General features: G+C 38.8%; 1 protein-coding gene across 3 annotated transcripts in view; it reads left to right on the top strand.

Annotated features, from left to right (window-relative positions):
• The first annotated feature begins 1,194 nt into the window (after positions 1 to 1,194).
• The window catches only part of LOC125485226 (troponin I, fast skeletal muscle-like), an 18,396-nt gene continuing 1,942 nt past the window's right edge, over positions 1,195 to 17,648 (top strand). The window contains exons 1-7 of one of the 3 annotated variants that reach the window (XM_048607047.1): positions 1,195 to 1,286; positions 3,817 to 4,006; positions 4,946 to 4,975; positions 5,986 to 5,992; positions 11,184 to 11,225; positions 11,329 to 11,460; positions 12,730 to 12,819. In XM_048607047.1, coding sequence (XP_048463004.1) covers positions 4,968 to 4,975; positions 5,986 to 5,992; positions 11,184 to 11,225; positions 11,329 to 11,460; positions 12,730 to 12,819 — 279 coding nt within the window. In that variant the 5' untranslated portion in view covers positions 1,195 to 1,286; positions 3,817 to 4,006; positions 4,946 to 4,967. Of the gene's footprint in view, positions 1,287 to 3,811; positions 4,007 to 4,945; positions 4,976 to 5,985; positions 5,993 to 11,183; positions 11,226 to 11,328; positions 11,461 to 12,729; positions 12,820 to 17,648 lie in introns of all 3 variants that reach the window. The other 2 variants (XM_048607046.1, XM_048607049.1) reach the window with 2 other exon arrangements.

Genomic DNA, 17,648 nt, shown 5'->3' with positions numbered 1-17,648 from the left:
CTTCCTCCCACCTATCCCCTCCTCTCACCTCAAGCCGCACCCCCATCTCCTACCTACTAACCTCATCCCGCCCCCTTGACCTGTCCGTCCTCCCTGGACTGACCTATCCCCTCCCTAACTCTCCACCTACACTCACCTTTACTGGCTCCATCCCCACCTCTCTGACCTGTTTGTTTCCTCTCCACCTATCCTCTCCTCTATCCATCTTCTATCCGCCTCCCACTCTCTCCTTATTTATTTCAGAACCCCCTTCCCCTCTCCCATTTCTGAAGAAGGGTCTAGGCCCGAAATGTCAGCCTCTCTGCTCCTATGATGCTGCTTGGCCTGCTGTGTTCATCCAGCTCTGCATCTTGTTGTCTCATACAACAATTTATATGTTTTCAAATGCCTGACATTTTACTGTGCTGCCTTCTAAATTATTTCTGGAAGCAAATCATTTCTAGTGATCTTCCCTCACATGGATATTTAAATTAACATTTTATCTTTTCTAGAAAATACAAATTAATAAATTGTAAGCGTAAGTGTGTGGCTAGAGCTCTCTCTTGTGGTAGGGTTTATATCTTCAAGAATTAATTACCCCAGCTTCTTACCTCATCATCAGTCATTGGAAACCTTGTAACTGTCATCGAATCATAAAATCCCTACAGTATGGAAGCAGTTTGGCCTAACAAGTCCACACTGACCCTCAGAGCATCCCACCCAGACCCATCACCCTATAACCCACTGAATCTATAACCCACATCCCTGAACACTACAGGGAATTTAGCATGGCTAATCCACCTAGCCTGCATATCTTTGGGCTGTGGGAGGAAACCGGAGTACCTGGAGGAAACCCATCCAGACATGGGGAGAATGTGCAAACCCCACACAGACAGTCGACCGAGGGTGGAATTGAACCTGGGTCACTGGCACTGTGAGGCAGCAGTGCTAATCACTGAGCCGCCCTGTCCTCCACGTGTCTTTACACTTCACGCATGTTGGAAATATTCTATCCAAGTGGAGAGCACTTCATTTTCGATTGACCTTTCTTTTTGTTGCCAGTACTAGGATTGATGTATGAGATGGGAATCTCTCCCACCAGTTGGAGAACCAGTGGGAACTTTTCTTGCTTTTCTCTGGGGAACCCAAAGTTATTCTGATGTAATCAGGCAGTTATATAGACACCATTAGGTCTTCCATCAGGTTAAGACCCGAGTAGGGATGAAATCTGGGTATGGATGTATTGTGGACTGTGAGGAGAATGTGATGGACTTCAAGAGGACAAAGGCAGGCAGACTGTTGGAATGGTTTGTTAATTAAATCTTTCATAATCCAATAGTTTCACCATTGTGAGTACAAAAACTGTTAGTTCTGCTTCAGATCACCTTTCATTTTGATCAGTGCTAGGAGAGGAAAATTAGTTAACTGCTCAGTGTTCCAGTTATGATTTGCTTCTTTGCTTATTTCCTCTGTCTTCAGGGTTTTTTTAGGCAGCTTTCACAGTTCTAAATATTTCTGTGTTGCTCTTTCTTTGCTACAGCTCTTCAGCACTCATTCTCAGTTGCACTCCTGACAATGTGTTTTGTGCTCATGGATCACTGGTCATGTGTGTAATTTGTCTTTATTTCAATGTTTGTAAAAGTTGCGTAACTATGGCTTGTCAGGAAAGACATTTGTATATGATTGCATTTCAATCCACCTCAGTGAGCTCCTAATAGTGATTTTAGGAATCCTATGCAATGCAAAGACTGCAGCATTACAATACTACAGAATTATTCATCACTGTTAGGAGGAGAAAAACAAAATACTATTACTTGAGAGAGTTGTGTATTAGATTTGCCACTTTGAGAGAGCAACTCGGATAAGGAAGTCTCAACTCCACATGCTACAGATCCCTTTTTCTTTATGCTATCAGTCCCTCATTGGAATATCATTGGGAAAAATACATGTTTTTTTTCTCCCATATTTCAGAGGTTTGCTTTGGGGACCAATAAAGTTTCAGCTGAATTTTGTAAGCAGCAATCATACTGATGTGCTGTGCCAGGCAAGCTACAATACAATGTAAACATGCCTGGCCATAAGTAACTCTGAAGCATGCAAGTTTGTGCCATGTCTGAGTTCACAACATGTTGTAATCATACAAGTCAGATGTAATTTTTAATCAAAATCTATCCTAATTTATATATCAGGAGAATCCCAACAAGAGAATCACTTCTACAAAAGCAGGCATGCTAACTGTACAAATGTTACGCGATACAATGAAATTTCTTCAAATGCACTAAAATAATTTTGTTTGTCAGAATCTCAAAAGACATCAAATGGTAATAAATGTAAACAAAATATACACAGTAGTACAACAGTATCTGGAAAGTTGAGGATCAATATAATATTTTGAGTGGAGACCTTTTCTCATTTCAGTTATTCAGCTTTCTAACATTCAGCCTTTACATTTTGTGACTATGTAAGTTTGTGGTTATGCTGTGCTGCCTGTTTGAGATCAGTAACAACTTTAATAGAGCTCCACAGCTGTCTACCTTTAGGTCTGAGTGTCAGTAGAGGTCACTGCAAATGCTTACTAGCAATGTATTGACACAACACCCTTTGTAATCAATTTACTTTGACAGCTGCTAGTGCAACGTTGTAAATGTGCAGAGTTGAATCTTTAAGGAAACAGAAAGATTTCCTTGCATTCTCCTCACGCTGTAGATCTGTCAGAAGATCAACAGAACTCCAGAGAAATGGCATTGATCATTGATCAGATGATCATTGTCAGCTATTTACTCCATTTTTCTGGGGTCCTCTTGATCTTGCACCAAAATTCCAGCAACCCCTACAGAAATACAAGGCGAAGGTTAGACTTATGTTTACAAAATATTGAGGCTTCACAGAGCTCACAAACACTTCTAAAATCTACTTAATATGCATTGAATTTATGCTTCATGTGGTATCACGCCCAAAAGATGGTGATATAGCACCCACAAGATCTCTCAGGTTTGAATCTCTTTCTAAAAATATCTTACCAATTTTTGCATTGCTGTGAGGTAGAACCGACTTTGCAACAAATGGGACAATATCACAGCAGTTAACATCCTCAGAAAATGTTTAGTTCTATTTCTCCTTCCCTCTATTTCTCCTTGTCGTATGAAGAGTAGTTGAGGACTCTGGGTCTGGTCTCATTGGAGATTAGAAAGATGAGGGGGGAGTCTCATTGAAACTCTCAGAATACTGACAGGACTAGATAAAGTGTATGTGGAGAATATGTTTCCACTGGTAGGAGAGACTAGGATCCGAGGACACAGCCTCAGAATGAGGGGACAATTCTTTACTGCTGAAATGAGGGGGAATTTCTTCAGCCAGAAGGTGTTGAATCTGTTTAACTCCTTGCCACAGAAGGCTGTGGAGAACAAGTCACTGAATGTGTTTAAGACAGAGATAGGTAGGTTCTTGATTAGTAGGGGTGAATCAAAGGCTATGGGGAGAAGGCAGGAAAAAGGGGTTAAGAAAAATATTAGACATGATTGAACGGCAGAGCAGACTTGATGGGCTATATGACCTTATCCTATACCTAATGGTTTTATGGTCTTCCTGAATATTTAACTTTTGTGATAAAAGGAAATTAAAATTCAAATACTTCAATTGCTTGCTGATGTATTAACTGAGTTCATGCAGGACTAAAACCATTAGTTCTGACAGTGAAATATCAGTTTATTCATCTTGATCAATCAAGTATCCTTCAGAAGGGTGAAACTTATCACAGATAATTTTAAAGGGTCTCTGCAGCTCAATGGTTCCTTGAAATTGTCTTGCAGCTGATTTATTTATACTTTCAAAGCACAGCTCGGGTATTTCTGGAGACTGGAGTCGATTGGTCTAAGGAGGACTCATTGCCATAAAGAGAAAGTCATGTTTTGCTGACCCATCACAGAAAGCAATTTATACTGCTTGCTTTTGAAAACTGTCTGTGGCTTACCAGACTTCACCTCAGCTCTCAAGTCTCACTGCCCTCTGTTCGGCTTCTGTGTCCCAGGTGAGCTTTAATTTTGATTTGCTATTACTTCCTATATCCCCTTAATAATTGCCTGTTTAGCCATATATTAATATTTTCAACCTGTTGCCCACATTTTATGATTGAAAGCTCTCGTATTTTGATTCAAATGTTTTTCAAAAGTATTTAAAGTTTAATTGTGACCATTTGTGCAGAAAATAAAGCAAAATTGAGTCTATGGTTGTGATTTAATATTTTTCTTTACATATTAAATGTTATTTGATTGGTAAACTTTTTTGAAACTGTTCAAAATAATCTCTCTCACAAGAATATGTCCAATTAAGCATGCTATTGTTTTTAACAATCATTACATTCCACAAAGGATGTTAAAGAATGACAACAATTTAATAATTTTACAATAAGAACATTATAATTTCACAATTTCAAAGTTAAGGTTTGCATTTTTCTTCACTGGTTAATGGTTTTCATCAGTAGAAGCAGGGGTATAAAAGTCTGGAAATGTTCTCCAGTTTTTGCAAAGTAAAAGCTTGGTTTCTTCAGTATTTTTCCTGCACACTAGCATTTTTCACTTTTGACTGGTTTTAGGCTGTGTGAGATTGAGAAGTGACTGGCCCTAAGGATCTCATTGACGTGCACCTGCTCCCCTTGGTACACTGACCAAATTTAGAAACACTTTCTCAAATTAATTTTCAAATGCCTCCCATTCTTCAGGATATAGTTTCTGCACAGCTCATCTTTCCCTCTTGGGTCTGATTTGAAAAAGTGTTACAAGTCACCCAATACTTCAACGTTGAGATCTTCTTTTCCATCTCCACATTGATTAATTGAGTATCCCTGCAACACCAACAATAGCATCTTTGTATAAAAATATTATTGAGGATATATGGATCAATCATTATCAGTAAAATAGCTACATGAAGTTAAATGACTAAGTTGGTAATTTTATTTTTTTATTAACAGGTCATAAAACACAACCACCAAAATGGGAGAGTGAGTATTACCTGTTGTTTAAAAAATTGTGATTAGTTTGTACTATTTCTGGTATAACAGAAACAAAATTGGGAAATTAATTTCAAAATTGATACGTTCTTCAGTTCAGATTAACAGGAGGAAGAAACAGGCCACATGTTGCTTGGATAAGGCCAGATTTTAACTCATTCAAAACCCAGTGCCTTTGATGTTTAAATTGGGATTTAATGAGAATCTGAATAGGATAGTGGATCACAAGGATTTTGGAAGTATAAATACACAAATTTATAAATGAAGTAACATGTTATTAAGGCTATAGAAAAGGAAACCATGCATTTGCATTCATTTCTAGAGGAATAGAACTGATAAAAGAAGGTTTGTTATCCTTATTTTGAACTATGGTTAGATTAATGTAGAGAACTGTGCAAAATTCCATTATCTACATTATTTAGATACATAGAGACATTGGAAAAGGTGCAAAAAACAGTCACGGGGATGGTACCAGAACTGAGAAGATATAAAAATCGATAAAGGTTCAATAAGCTGGGGCTTCTTTTTTCTAGAAGAGACAAGTCTGAGAGAAGGCATTTAAGATAATAAAAAGGTCGGTAAAATGTTTCTGCTTGTGCAGAAAGCAAAAATGGAAGTCATAAACGTAAAATAGTTACAATTAGTTTCAGTAGGAAATTCAGGAGTAAGTTCTTTGTCCAAAGATGGTAAAAATGTGGAAAATTATGAGAAAGTGCATTGATTTGAGTAAGGGGAAGTTAGGTAAGTATGTGAGGGGGAAAACAATGGAAGGATAGGGTGATATTGTTATACAAAGCAGGTTGGCAAGAGACTCGGGTACAGCGTAACAACCGGTCAGATCAAATAGTCTGTTTCTGTAATGTAGGAGCTGTAAAACTCTATTTAATCTCTAGCTAAAGTTATACATTTCTGGCACCTGATATCTTCGAGGTGATAATCAATGAAATGTGGAGAATTTGAACTTTGTGCAGATTCTAATGAGTTGTTCTTTTCCTTTACAGTGACGAGGTAAGGTGTTGGGTGCTAATCCCATTGCAACGTGTTTGTGGCTGTTTGATATTGCTGGAATGAATGTAATCTTTTTCATAACTGAAAGCTTCCATTCATTGTGCTGTCCAAATCATTTTAAAATAGTGCTCTCTGTTCTAATATAGTAATGCTGTCATTAAAATATCTGGGAAATCTAATACTATCTGTGTGAGCAAGCAAAGCACTTTTCTTTTGTCGTGGTAAATTACCACAATAGTGAGCATGGGAAATGGTTGTGCTTTCTGCACTTGACCCATGAGATCAATTAAGAAGATCATCCTTCCAAAACTGGGCTGTGTGTAGAGCTATACAATGTACAGATTAAGTCATGTTACTTTGCTGCTGAAGATGGTGATGATAGTGCAATTGAAGCTGATGAATTACGAGGTATATAGAGTGCATAACAGTGAAATATAATGAATGCTAGAAATCTGAAGTAAGAAGTGAAAATGCTAGGGATATTCAGCAGCTCTGGCAGCATCGGTGGAATGAGAGCCATTTCATTTTGATGTTCTTTCATCAGGCTGGCTTTCACGAACATTTGAAATAAAGCACTGGTTCTTGCTCCATTTATTTCTTCCTTTCTCTTTAAGATGGTGACTGATACTCGGATACTGTGCAATGGGAAGCCTCTGTTACTTGACAGGCTTTAAAGAATAAAATTTGGTAGGCTATGAAATTAGAATCCACAACATGATGACGGAGACTCTGTTTAATCTGCAATTACATTTTCTGTTTCTTGTCAACAGACTGTGATAGGAGGGCAATAATTATCTTACTTGAGCTCAGTGCTTAAGTGCTACAATTAAATGCCAAATTTTAAAGCAGCGTGCAGGAACCCATGGCGGGGATTCATATATTTAAATCTCTAAAGGTGGTAGGCCAAGTTACTTAGGCTGTTTAACAGAAGCAGACACTAAGTGCAAAAGAAGAGCACGTGTGGTAATCCTTATAAATCACTGGTTATATAATGTGTACGTATCTATTCTCTGAATAATTCCTGGAAGAACAGACTGGGCCTCAACCATATAACCAACAATCATTGCTTTCAAGTTATGAGGCTATGCAAATTCTTCCCAGCCATCGGAGAAAAAAATCTGTAACTACAGCGAAAACTTTTAATCTGCCTTATTTTAAACAAACTGATAATTGCAAGATAATAGAGGTGCTGTTTTATTGCTGTCGCCAGTTCTCTGGAGTTTCCCTCAGGCTAGATGGACAGCTTCCACAACACTGGGAGTATTAAATAAAGCTTATGTATTCAGTTAATACACGTTAATTTTTCCATTGGTCTCAAAAAAATTGTACCATTTCTCAAGCAGTTTCCCCTTTGTTTGCTGGTTGCAAAAAGAGTATTTTCCTGACACTCAACAAGCTGCTATCACCACATTGGTCACATTACATTTAAATACAGATTGCTGATTGCAAAGTGACTATGATTCAGTAAATTGCCAATTGTTAAGATCAGTGATCAGTCTTAGCTATCCTATCAGTTCTGCGGAAGGGTCATCAGGCCCAAAACATTAACTCTGTTTTTTCCTTCACGGATGCTGCCAGACCTGCTGCGCTTTTCCAGCAACTTCTGTTTTTATTCTTAGGTATTTTATCATCAGGTGATGTTAAGACAGAATCATCCATTGTTTGGTGATGATACAAGCTGTATAGCATCTCAGCAGTTCAATATTAGTTAAAATATTATTTAACAGCTTTCTTTATGTTTCAGTAGGTACAGCACAGCTCAGTAACCATTCAGTGCAGAATGGTCTTAAAATTTGACCCTCTTTTTGTGCTCATTTAACCTCTTCATACTTGGATTTTGATAGAAGTGATATGAATGGCCTGAACTTACAGTCTACTCAGGCTCCCAAGACAATACATATAAATTCTATCATTATATAAGCTGATTCAACACTATTTTATCTGACAAATTATTTTTGTCTCAATTTTTCAATGCTCTTTACCTGAAGACAATGCTTAATAGTGAGCTATAGTCGAAAAGTGGAAGCCAATTTATAATTAACGCTTTAATCCCAGCTTCAGAATGACATTCCTCACTTCTGCAGGAGAAACAATTTGACAGTAAAGCTACCTTAAAATGTTGATTTACATATGGAATCTTTGAAGTCAGGTGATCTATTCTCAGAAATTACAAATGAAGTTCAGATAAGAAGACTGGCTACTTCAGTCTGATTGAAGTAAAGTCCAATAGACTTCTAGATGTTGTACCAATCACTACTGCTCACCACTTTGACAGTGTTCCAAATTGGACCCTGTTCCAACACAGGGAATGCCGGGGTATGTAGGAAGGAATCAAAAATACAATAGGCCCATGAGCAAAGAAAATGGTTTAATTAAAAACAAAGACATAGGAGGACAGCACTGACTACAACAAATCAATGGAGAGATGGGTAGAACACTGCCTTTAGTTGTACTCCAGGTAAATCACCATCACCAGGGAGATCTTATAAACCATAGGGAGCGTGTCCATCATGCAACAGCTGTATGCTAAACCCACAGTGAATATACTTAGTGAAGATTTTGACTCATTTGTCATCGAAAAACTGCATGTAATGACACAATACTGCTTGAACTCATCAAGCACGAATGTGTCTTTGCTTGAGGGAGGATGTAGTAATTCCATATGTACGTGAAGCTAAGTTTGTGACACTGCACAAGAACATGGGTGAATGCAGTGATTATAACCATTGAGGCAACTCACTGCTAAGCAGTCTGGAAAAAGTATTTGCCCATGTTGCCCTTGCCAGACTACAGATCCTGGTTGAATGCATCTACCCCAAATTCCTGTGTCATTTCAGTTCTGTAAAATCTACAAACAATATGATCTTCTCCATCCAGTAGCTGTGAGAACAATGCCATGAACAAAGGAAGGCATTATACATTGCCTTCATTAACCTTACCAAGGCTTTCAGCCAAGGGAGTACTGATTACATAGTTAGGCTGCTGGAGAAAATTAGCTGCCACTTAAGTTTGCTAAATATAATACCTTCTTTTCAATGAGAATATGAGGAGTAAGGTTCACTCAACTCTGAAGGAGTCACATTGGAAACCTTTGAGATTTGCAGTGGGTCAAACAGTGTTGTGTCTTCATACTACTGCAGTCATATGCCTTTTGGTCATTTACTGACAGCATGTACTTACATCGCAAAACAGGTGGAAAACTGTTCAGCCTTGCCCATCTGAAATCCAAGGAAAGGGACTGCCATGCCCATAGCAGGGATTTATCCTATGCTGATGATGCCATACAACAATTCCATATCAAGAAACAGCTTCAGTGGCAAATGGACAGAGCACTTAAAACCTCTAAAGAGTTTAGCTTGACCATTAGCATCAGCAAGATAGATGTCATAGTCCAGAATGTTGCCATAACATCATTCATCAGCTGTATTCACAATGTGACCCCAGAGGTTGTTGACAGTTTCACATATCCAGCCTCCACAATCCCCAACAATTTGTCACTCGATGCTGAAGTCAGCACACTCCTCACAAAAGCTGTAGCTGTTATATTGAAGTGGAGTAAGAGTATGGAACAGCAGCAACCTGACTGAGAACAGCAGGTTTACTGAGCCAGTCTTCTGCACCTTACCCCTCTTCGACGTGAAACCTGAACAACTCACGCCAGGCACATGCAAACACTGAGCAGCACCCACATTTGCTGTCTCAGACATATCTGTGACATATTTTCGCAGGGGTGGGCACCAACCCAGCAGTCCTGGTACATGTTTATTCCAAAGCATTTGCTCATCACTAGGTCAACAATATCATTAGTTGGGTGATAGATGTATATCCAAAGCCATACTGAATGGTGAACTGGTCACTGTGTCAATACCTGCTGGAAGTCCATATCTCCACTGCAAGAAGTCCTGCAGGAAAGATATGATAATAGTGAACATGGACAATGACAAGCAAGGAGGAGTCACTGATGGCTGTGAACCCTGAGGGTGACTAGCCAGTAGGACTTTGAAAGAGGCAAGAAAAAGAGCTCAACTGACTGACCCCACTGCTTTCACTTGTGTTAAATGTAGCAGAGGCAGCCAATGGTACTCCTAAATCACACTGGGTGATGCTTAACACAGAGCTGACCAGTAAGCCACAACCCATAGGCTTGGATATGCAAGACTGCTATTATTTTTATATAATATCTGTTTTGTGACTATTTTCAAACTGAATTTAAATTGCCATGGAAACATTTGAACTCAAGTTAATTACATTAACAACTAAATTGAGCTGACTGAAAGTGTATCAGCCTCTTCAATGGTGGTGAAACACAAATTGGCGGGGTTTGGACAACTAAAACTTCACAGACAATCATGAGAATATGTGGCAGTGCAATATTTTTAAACAGTAAATTATTATTCGTGAAATGGTAACCTTAATAGTGTAGATCTTTGTCAAAGAGCAGATTTATCTGTAGGATTCAAGACTGTCCTATCAGAAGCCTGCACTGTGTGTGGCAAGTCATCTGGTTGTAGTATTGCTCTAACTGACCAATGAGGAGGTTTGCCATGTACCTAAGAATGGTGCAGTCTAATGAAGCTTGAGAGTCAATGGGGAGGCTCTTTTGCACTGATCAAGCAGTAGATTGTCTTGTTAGATAAGTATGACAGAAGGTGCCTCTTTTCATTATTTTTACAGTTAAAATATTTATAAACTTTCACAATGGGTCACCATTCTGAAGGAGCATCACCTCCACAATGAGGCCAGTGGCTTGTACGCCTAGTCCTGGCCCTTCCACCCCGCTCTAATGCTGAGAGGGAGAATTGGCTATGGGCTGCCTGTCAGTGTGTAGCCCAGCCAAGGCTATGTCCCCAAACCTGTCTCTGGGAAAATGGCCCAGAATGGGATAATACCAGGAAACTGACACACTGGACCCAGGCCATCCCTGCTCTCTTCAAGGCATAACTATTCCATTTCATTTTGGTGAGAAAGATGGAATAAGTCCAGTGGTTGAGTCACACGAAGCCTGGCTTTTAAAATAGTGTAGTTTTGTTGGAAAATGGTTTGTTGGAATGCAATTCTGAGACAATTTGTTTGACTGGAAGAGACTTCACACTAATAGCATGTTCCTTTGTTCTGCCAACCATTTGAAATAATCTGTTTTTAACTTACTTTCCGATCCTTCTCCCTTTTTTCTGTTCCTTGATCATTACAGAAAAAATCCAAGATGACCTCTTCTCGCAGAATGCATCTGAAGGTAACTTTTCAGCCTATTATGCATTTTCTTTATACTGAGTATAATGTGAAATGTCTTAATAGTTTCTCATATAACTTGCTGCTTCATTTCATATGCATTTTAGAGTTTACTGCTGTCTCTTGCCAAAACTGCACTTGAGAAGGAAGAAGCAGATCGGATAGCAGAGAAGGAGAGGTATATGGAAGAACATTGTGGACATCTGCAGACTTCTGGGCTTTCAATGGCAGATCTGCAGGTTAATACAAGATCATTTTCTGAAAAATCAATCTATGTTTCTCCTTGTTAGATTGTAGAGTCGAATTATCTGCAATTAGGGAACATGGATAAAAATTCTTTGGCCAAGTCAACATAGTGGAATGTTTTCCATTAACAGTCTGGGCAGTTATCTGTACTTTCACCAAGAAAATGGGAAATACTGTTTTAATTATCAGTTGTGTCACTTGAATACAGTCCCAAACCCATGACTTGCTAAACAAATATATTTTATGATGGTGGGTTTTTTTTTCACATGCACTCAAATCCATGTTGTCTTTGACAACCAAATGATCTAATCTGTAAAATTTAATACAGTAATTCACAAATCACAACCACAAGAAATTTTCTTTTTTTTCCATATTTTCTCTCTTATAACCCATCTCTCATTGAACAGTCCATGCCGTAATTGGGAAAGTAGGTCTGCTTCCAAGGTCTCACTGTCTATTCACTATTACTATCAGGGCGGCATGGTGGCTCAGTGGTTAGCACCACTGCCTCACAGTGCCAGGGACGTGGGTTTGATTCCAATCTTGGGTGACTGGGTAGAGTTTGTATGTTCTTCTGTGTCTGCATGGATTTCCTCCCACAGCCCAAAAATGTGCAGGTTAGGTGAATTGGCCATGCTAAATTGTTCTGTAGTGTCCAGGCATGTGCAGACTAAATGGGTTATCCGTAGTAAAAATGCAGGATTACAGGGATAGGATGGGATTCTCGTGGAGACTCAATGGGCCAAATGGCCCCTTTCCATATTGTAGGGATTTTATTCTGTTCTGCAGGAGGACCCAGAGGAAAAGGCTGCTTTATGGGTAGAAGCGGACATTTCCATTTCCCTTCGTGGGAACTGCCTTGAGAACTTATTTCAGTTAAAGCATATATTTTGAATAAACCTTTTCAAAAAAAAACTTCCCCTTTTGTATCTTCACTGGGAATTTGGTGCAAACAGGGTTTCTGGACCACTTTTGGTAAAACGATAATGACACAGCAGTAGTACTCCTGAAGAAATTGAGGACCAATGGTTCATCTCCTTCATGCTAACATCTCATTGATTCTTCCAGCTCTTCAATACCACTTGGCAGTCAATTATTTCTTCCCATCTGAACTTATTGGTCCACCCAATGTAGTTCCTAAAAGGCCCTTTGTCAATCCCAGTTATGAAATGAAAGAGCTTTAAACCACACTGCAATAGCACAATGAAAAGAAAGATCCAGTGTTGTTGCAATGTTGAACTTTCTCACGTCTATCTCAACAGGACTTGTGCAGGAAACTTCATGCAAAGATAGATGTTGTTGATGAAGAGAGATATGACATGGAGTCCAAAGTTGCTAAGACCACCAAAGAGGTAATGTCACCTTTTTAAATACCCTCACAAGCACCCTCACCATCTTTTATTCTTTTTTGGAAAAACATTTTAGATTGATACAAAGCACTAAAGCAATATAAAGTCCTTTGACACTTAAACCTGTACCCATGTTATTGCATCATATGAATGAGCTGTAAAGTAAAGCATTTATATTGGAAACAAGGACAGAATTGAGGAGACAAAAAGAAATCAACTAATGGATGACAATCATGAAGTAATCACTGGTGTGGGCTTTGAAATTGCGAAATGAACTAATAATAAATCAGCAGCTCATTTTACACTGCACCCCATTTTCTTCTCCATAGAAATGTCAAGTGATTCATAGCCCTAATGTGCATTATTCACATTAAACAATTTTGCTTAAGTCTTGTTAATAGATCATAAAATGAGAAAGTGTGGAATGAGGAATGCTCATTCAGCAGTTTGTTTATCCACAAACCAATGGTTGATTTGCTTAGTCATGGGTAGAACCCCATCAAATTAATCTGAGTAAAAATTTGTTGATTCCTTAAACTTCTGTAAAACATGATACTTGTGTAATAGATGTTGGTCTAATACAATATTGTAAGAGAAGTAGTTGGCAGCATTTCCAACTTCGCCTAAGGGACACCAACAGAGATTCTCCAAGAGCTGTGTAAATAGGTTTGCAGCAAATATCTAAGCAATTTAGAGGTTCTCTATAGGTGTAGAACACTCTGAAAAAAGAACCAGGTAGTTTGAACATTCAATAACTTCCAACAGAAATGAAAATTCTCAAGAATCTGGAACTAAAGGGCACAGTTTAAAAGTAAGCAGTATCTCATTTCAAACTGACATGAGGAGATGTTTCTTCTGTTAAAGAGTCATTAATTTTTGGAATTCTGTTTCCCACTTAATATGTACATGACCAAGCTTGACAAATCTTTGATCAGCAAGGGAGTGAGGTTTATGAGTCACAGGCAGGCAAGTGGGGTTAAGACCACAGTCAGATCAGCCATGATCTTACTGAATGATGAAGTAGGCTTCATGGACTAAATGGCTTATTCCAGCCTCTTTTTTTTTTTACAATCATTGGTCGTAAATGTTCGTGACCAAGCAGTTACTGCTAGTCTTTGGGGTCTGCAGCTTCACTCTTTTGCTGCTCCTCAATCCCAGTGTAAGATGCCACCTGGGCAATCCTGTGCCCAGAGACAATCAAACAAAGTAAACATTCAGGCCCAGGGATTCAACCTTTCCCCACATACAAGGTGCAGCTGCATTTCACTAGGCCAATTACTTTGTAAAAGAAAAGCCAGGAGGAAACAGAACCTGCTGCTGTTGCAAGCAGCAATTTAGCATCTCTATTTCAAACTACGTCTCTAGTGTTAATATTGTTTTCAATCAGATATTTCTTTCCTTTCTGAATGGATCAATCAGTGACAATTGCTTTTGTTCTTGCTGTTCTACCTCTGTTTATTATGTTAGTAATTCACATATTATACACAAATTGCAATTGTCAAATATTTGCAAAGTAGGTTCCATTAATATCTACAGTACAAAATGGCCGTAGTCCCAAAGCCACTGTCTCTGTAGAGACACAACTGGTGCTGAGTTTAACCTGAGGGTCACAATACCTCAGACAAGGAAGATAAGGCAGGACCTTTATCATAATCTCAGCCAGTACAAGAATGAAACCTACAATATTGACATCACTCTGCATTGCAAATCAATCAACCATCCAATGGAGCTAATTGACCCATTGAAGCAGGTATTAGTAAACATCCCTGAAAGATTATGTTGACATTGAGCAGTTATGTTGTTCAATTATCTCCTAGATACAGAGATTTGATTTAGGCATTGGAAAGAATGCCAAAAATGTGTACTGCTGTACCTTGTTTGAGGTCAAACACAAAGAAATCATGTGACCCTGTTTTATTTTTTAAAGATTGTTTTTGTTCTTTTTGAAATAATTGCATCTTCCCATGCTGCACACAGTATTCCTGCTAGGAAGGTGGACATGTACCTCACCTTCTGATCCCTGCTAATAGAACTCTGAAATTAGCGAAACATACCCTGGGTAACCACACTTTTAGTTCCTAAGGGAAATCTAGCCTTCACTCTGAATCCTTTCTGACCACTACAGCAATATGCCAAGTAGTCATTGTTTCAATGTGCTGTGCCACTGCAGAGCTGTTAACCATAGTTTGCATATGAACAGCATGCAACGTTGTTGTTACAAATTAAACTGAAAACATATTTGGGGTCCTGAGTAAGAAGAATATTTTAGAAAAGTCAAACTCAAATCTATGATCAAAATTTAAGTTACTCAAAAACCATTCACTTATACTGAGATAAAATTGGATTCATTCATGACTTCATAGACATCCTAGGCTTCAACTAAAGGGCTACAATATGGAGTAATCCTTTCAATTACTCAATGATATGTCAAGATTTGATTCATAATATTGTCAAGAATAGTGTTGTTGTTGTGTTTTTCTACAGTAGTAAAAAACACAGTGACGTCTGAAATGAGTTTGGCCATGAATAGAAGTTCCTCCGTACTTGCCTCCAGAGGAAGCGTACTCCGCTAAAAAAATTGTGTACCTGATTATAACAGGCAATAATGAGGATGCAGGCCCAATACAAGGATTGTGGAGTTGTGGAGTTGTGGAAGGGATGTGCATGAGTGGTGGAGTGGCACGCTGCTTCTCTTTGTTTCATGTAAATGACTACAGTTTGTACCTCCCTAATCCAGTGGTATTGGGAGCAGACCTTTATTGGACAGTGTAATTTGTCAGACTACAGAAGGTGATATGTCAGGGTTAGCACGGGTGTTATTAAACCAATTCTTTCTCTACTCCTGACCCTCTTCTACAGTGCTGAAGGCACTGACTTGTGCAAGGTGTCAATCTGTGAAGATGAGAGAGAGGTGATCAGTGCTGAGAACTCCTGCATACTGCTCTTTAAACTACCTTTCAACAGTTAAATGCAGGGAAATCTTCCTTGCTGCACTGCAAAATGTGTTTTGTTTAGAAAACTGGAATTACTGCAGGTGCTGGATCCCAGAGCTTGCTGCACTAGAGAGTGCAAGATTAGGAAGGTACAATCTGTATTAGAATAGGAGGTTAAAATTTACTTCAGTTGGCAATGACCTTGGCTACTGGAAAATCCTAGACAGGACACACCCAACAAATGCTCCTGAAGTAGTCAACAAATTTTACAGCTGGGCCTTGCAGTAAGTGTTAGGCTCTTCGTTTCATATTCACGTCATCTAGCTCCCATCTTAGGTAGCTGTCTGCCTATAAAAATGATGCAATGATTGGTTGCAATTTCTTGCACTGCTAAATTAGTATGTTTTTCATTTATGTTACATGCAATAAGCACAACATGTTACAATTTCTACACTATGCAAAGCAGAATACTTGTTTGGAGCTATGAATTGAGGAAAAATGGTGTCAAACTTGCTCCACTGAAGTAAAATGACCATAGCACAGAGACAGAAGCAGTTCTGGTAAATTTCCACTTTCCTCTCGTTTTTAACATAATCACTTCCACAAAGATACAGGGATAATGAATGCATTATAATGGTGTAGCGAAATATTCACACGAGAAAGTTTCAAGTGATTGTGACAAACATGTTACTCAGTTGTTTCCTTATGATACATAATCGATTTTTGTTTATTATCTTTACTTAAGCATCCTCTTGATAAAAATCGATGAAGTTCTGCAGTGAATAAATAGAACACTAAGTGTGCTCAATGAAAAACTAAGTTGCATTCTTTCGAACAGGATCAACATTGCATTTTCTCTAAGCAGAATAGAGCAACAATTTCAATATTGTATAGGAAAATTCTTTGGTGTGAACTAACAGAAAACTAAGCTTGTTGTATCGTATTCTTGATCAACATTATCATCTTTGAGTAACCAAAGTTTCCAAGGGTCTATTGAAGGAAGATGTTACACTTGGATATGGGAAGATGTTACACTTGGCGTGGGTTTCCTCTGGGTGCTCCGGTTTCCTCCCGCAGTCCACGGATGTGCAGGTTAGGTGGATTGGTCAAGTAAATTGTCCGTAGCATCTAGGGGCGTGTAAATTAGGTGGATTAGCATGGGAAATGCCAGGTCACAGGGAAAGGGCTGGGAACGGGTCTGGGTGGGATGCTTTTCGGAGGGGCGCTGTTTCCACACTGTGGTGATTCTATGATTCTATGACATCTACTGGGAAGCATGTTGAAGGTGGATTAATGCAAAAATTTTAAAGGCAAGATTCCAGAATGGCACAAACAACTAAATCAAAAAATAATCAATAAGAGGTGTTAAACTTTGGTTTCTTTAACAGGCTTGTCCTCCCTGAATGTTCCTTTTATAGCATTTTCTAGAAAATTATCAGGACTTTTCTGCTCCCTTTAAATGTTCTGACCGTGATTAACTCTTTAAGACTTTGCAAATTGTATCAGGAGTTCACCCTGCATAAATAATGAGAGGAAATAAACTGTGATTGGGCTGTGGAAGCTCCTCGAGCACGAATAAGACATTCCAAATCCAATTTCAACGCAATGAGAATGAAGGAAATCCTAAGATTGTGGAGCATCTCATATTGCATCCCTCAATATGTTTGACCCATTTACAACAATAGCTTATGTCTTTATATAGTGCCTTTAATATAATAAAAGTCTCAAAGTACTTCACAGGAGCATTGTAAAAGCCTCATGAGAGATACAGATGACCAAAAGCTTAGTTAAAGAACTAGTCAGTTTTAAGATAACAAGGTGTAGAGCTGGATGAACACAGCAGGCCAAGCAGCATCAGAGGAGCAGGAAAGCTGATGTTTCGGGTCTGGACCCTTCTTC

The sequence above is a fragment of the Rhincodon typus genome, chromosome 17, assembly GCF_021869965.1.
Source record: "Rhincodon typus isolate 14 chromosome 17, sRhiTyp1.1, whole genome shotgun sequence".
Lineage (NCBI taxonomy): Eukaryota > Metazoa > Chordata > Chondrichthyes > Orectolobiformes > Rhincodontidae > Rhincodon > Rhincodon typus.
The sequence above is the reverse complement of the archived record's forward strand: the minus strand, read 5'-3'. Positions and strand labels throughout refer to the sequence as shown.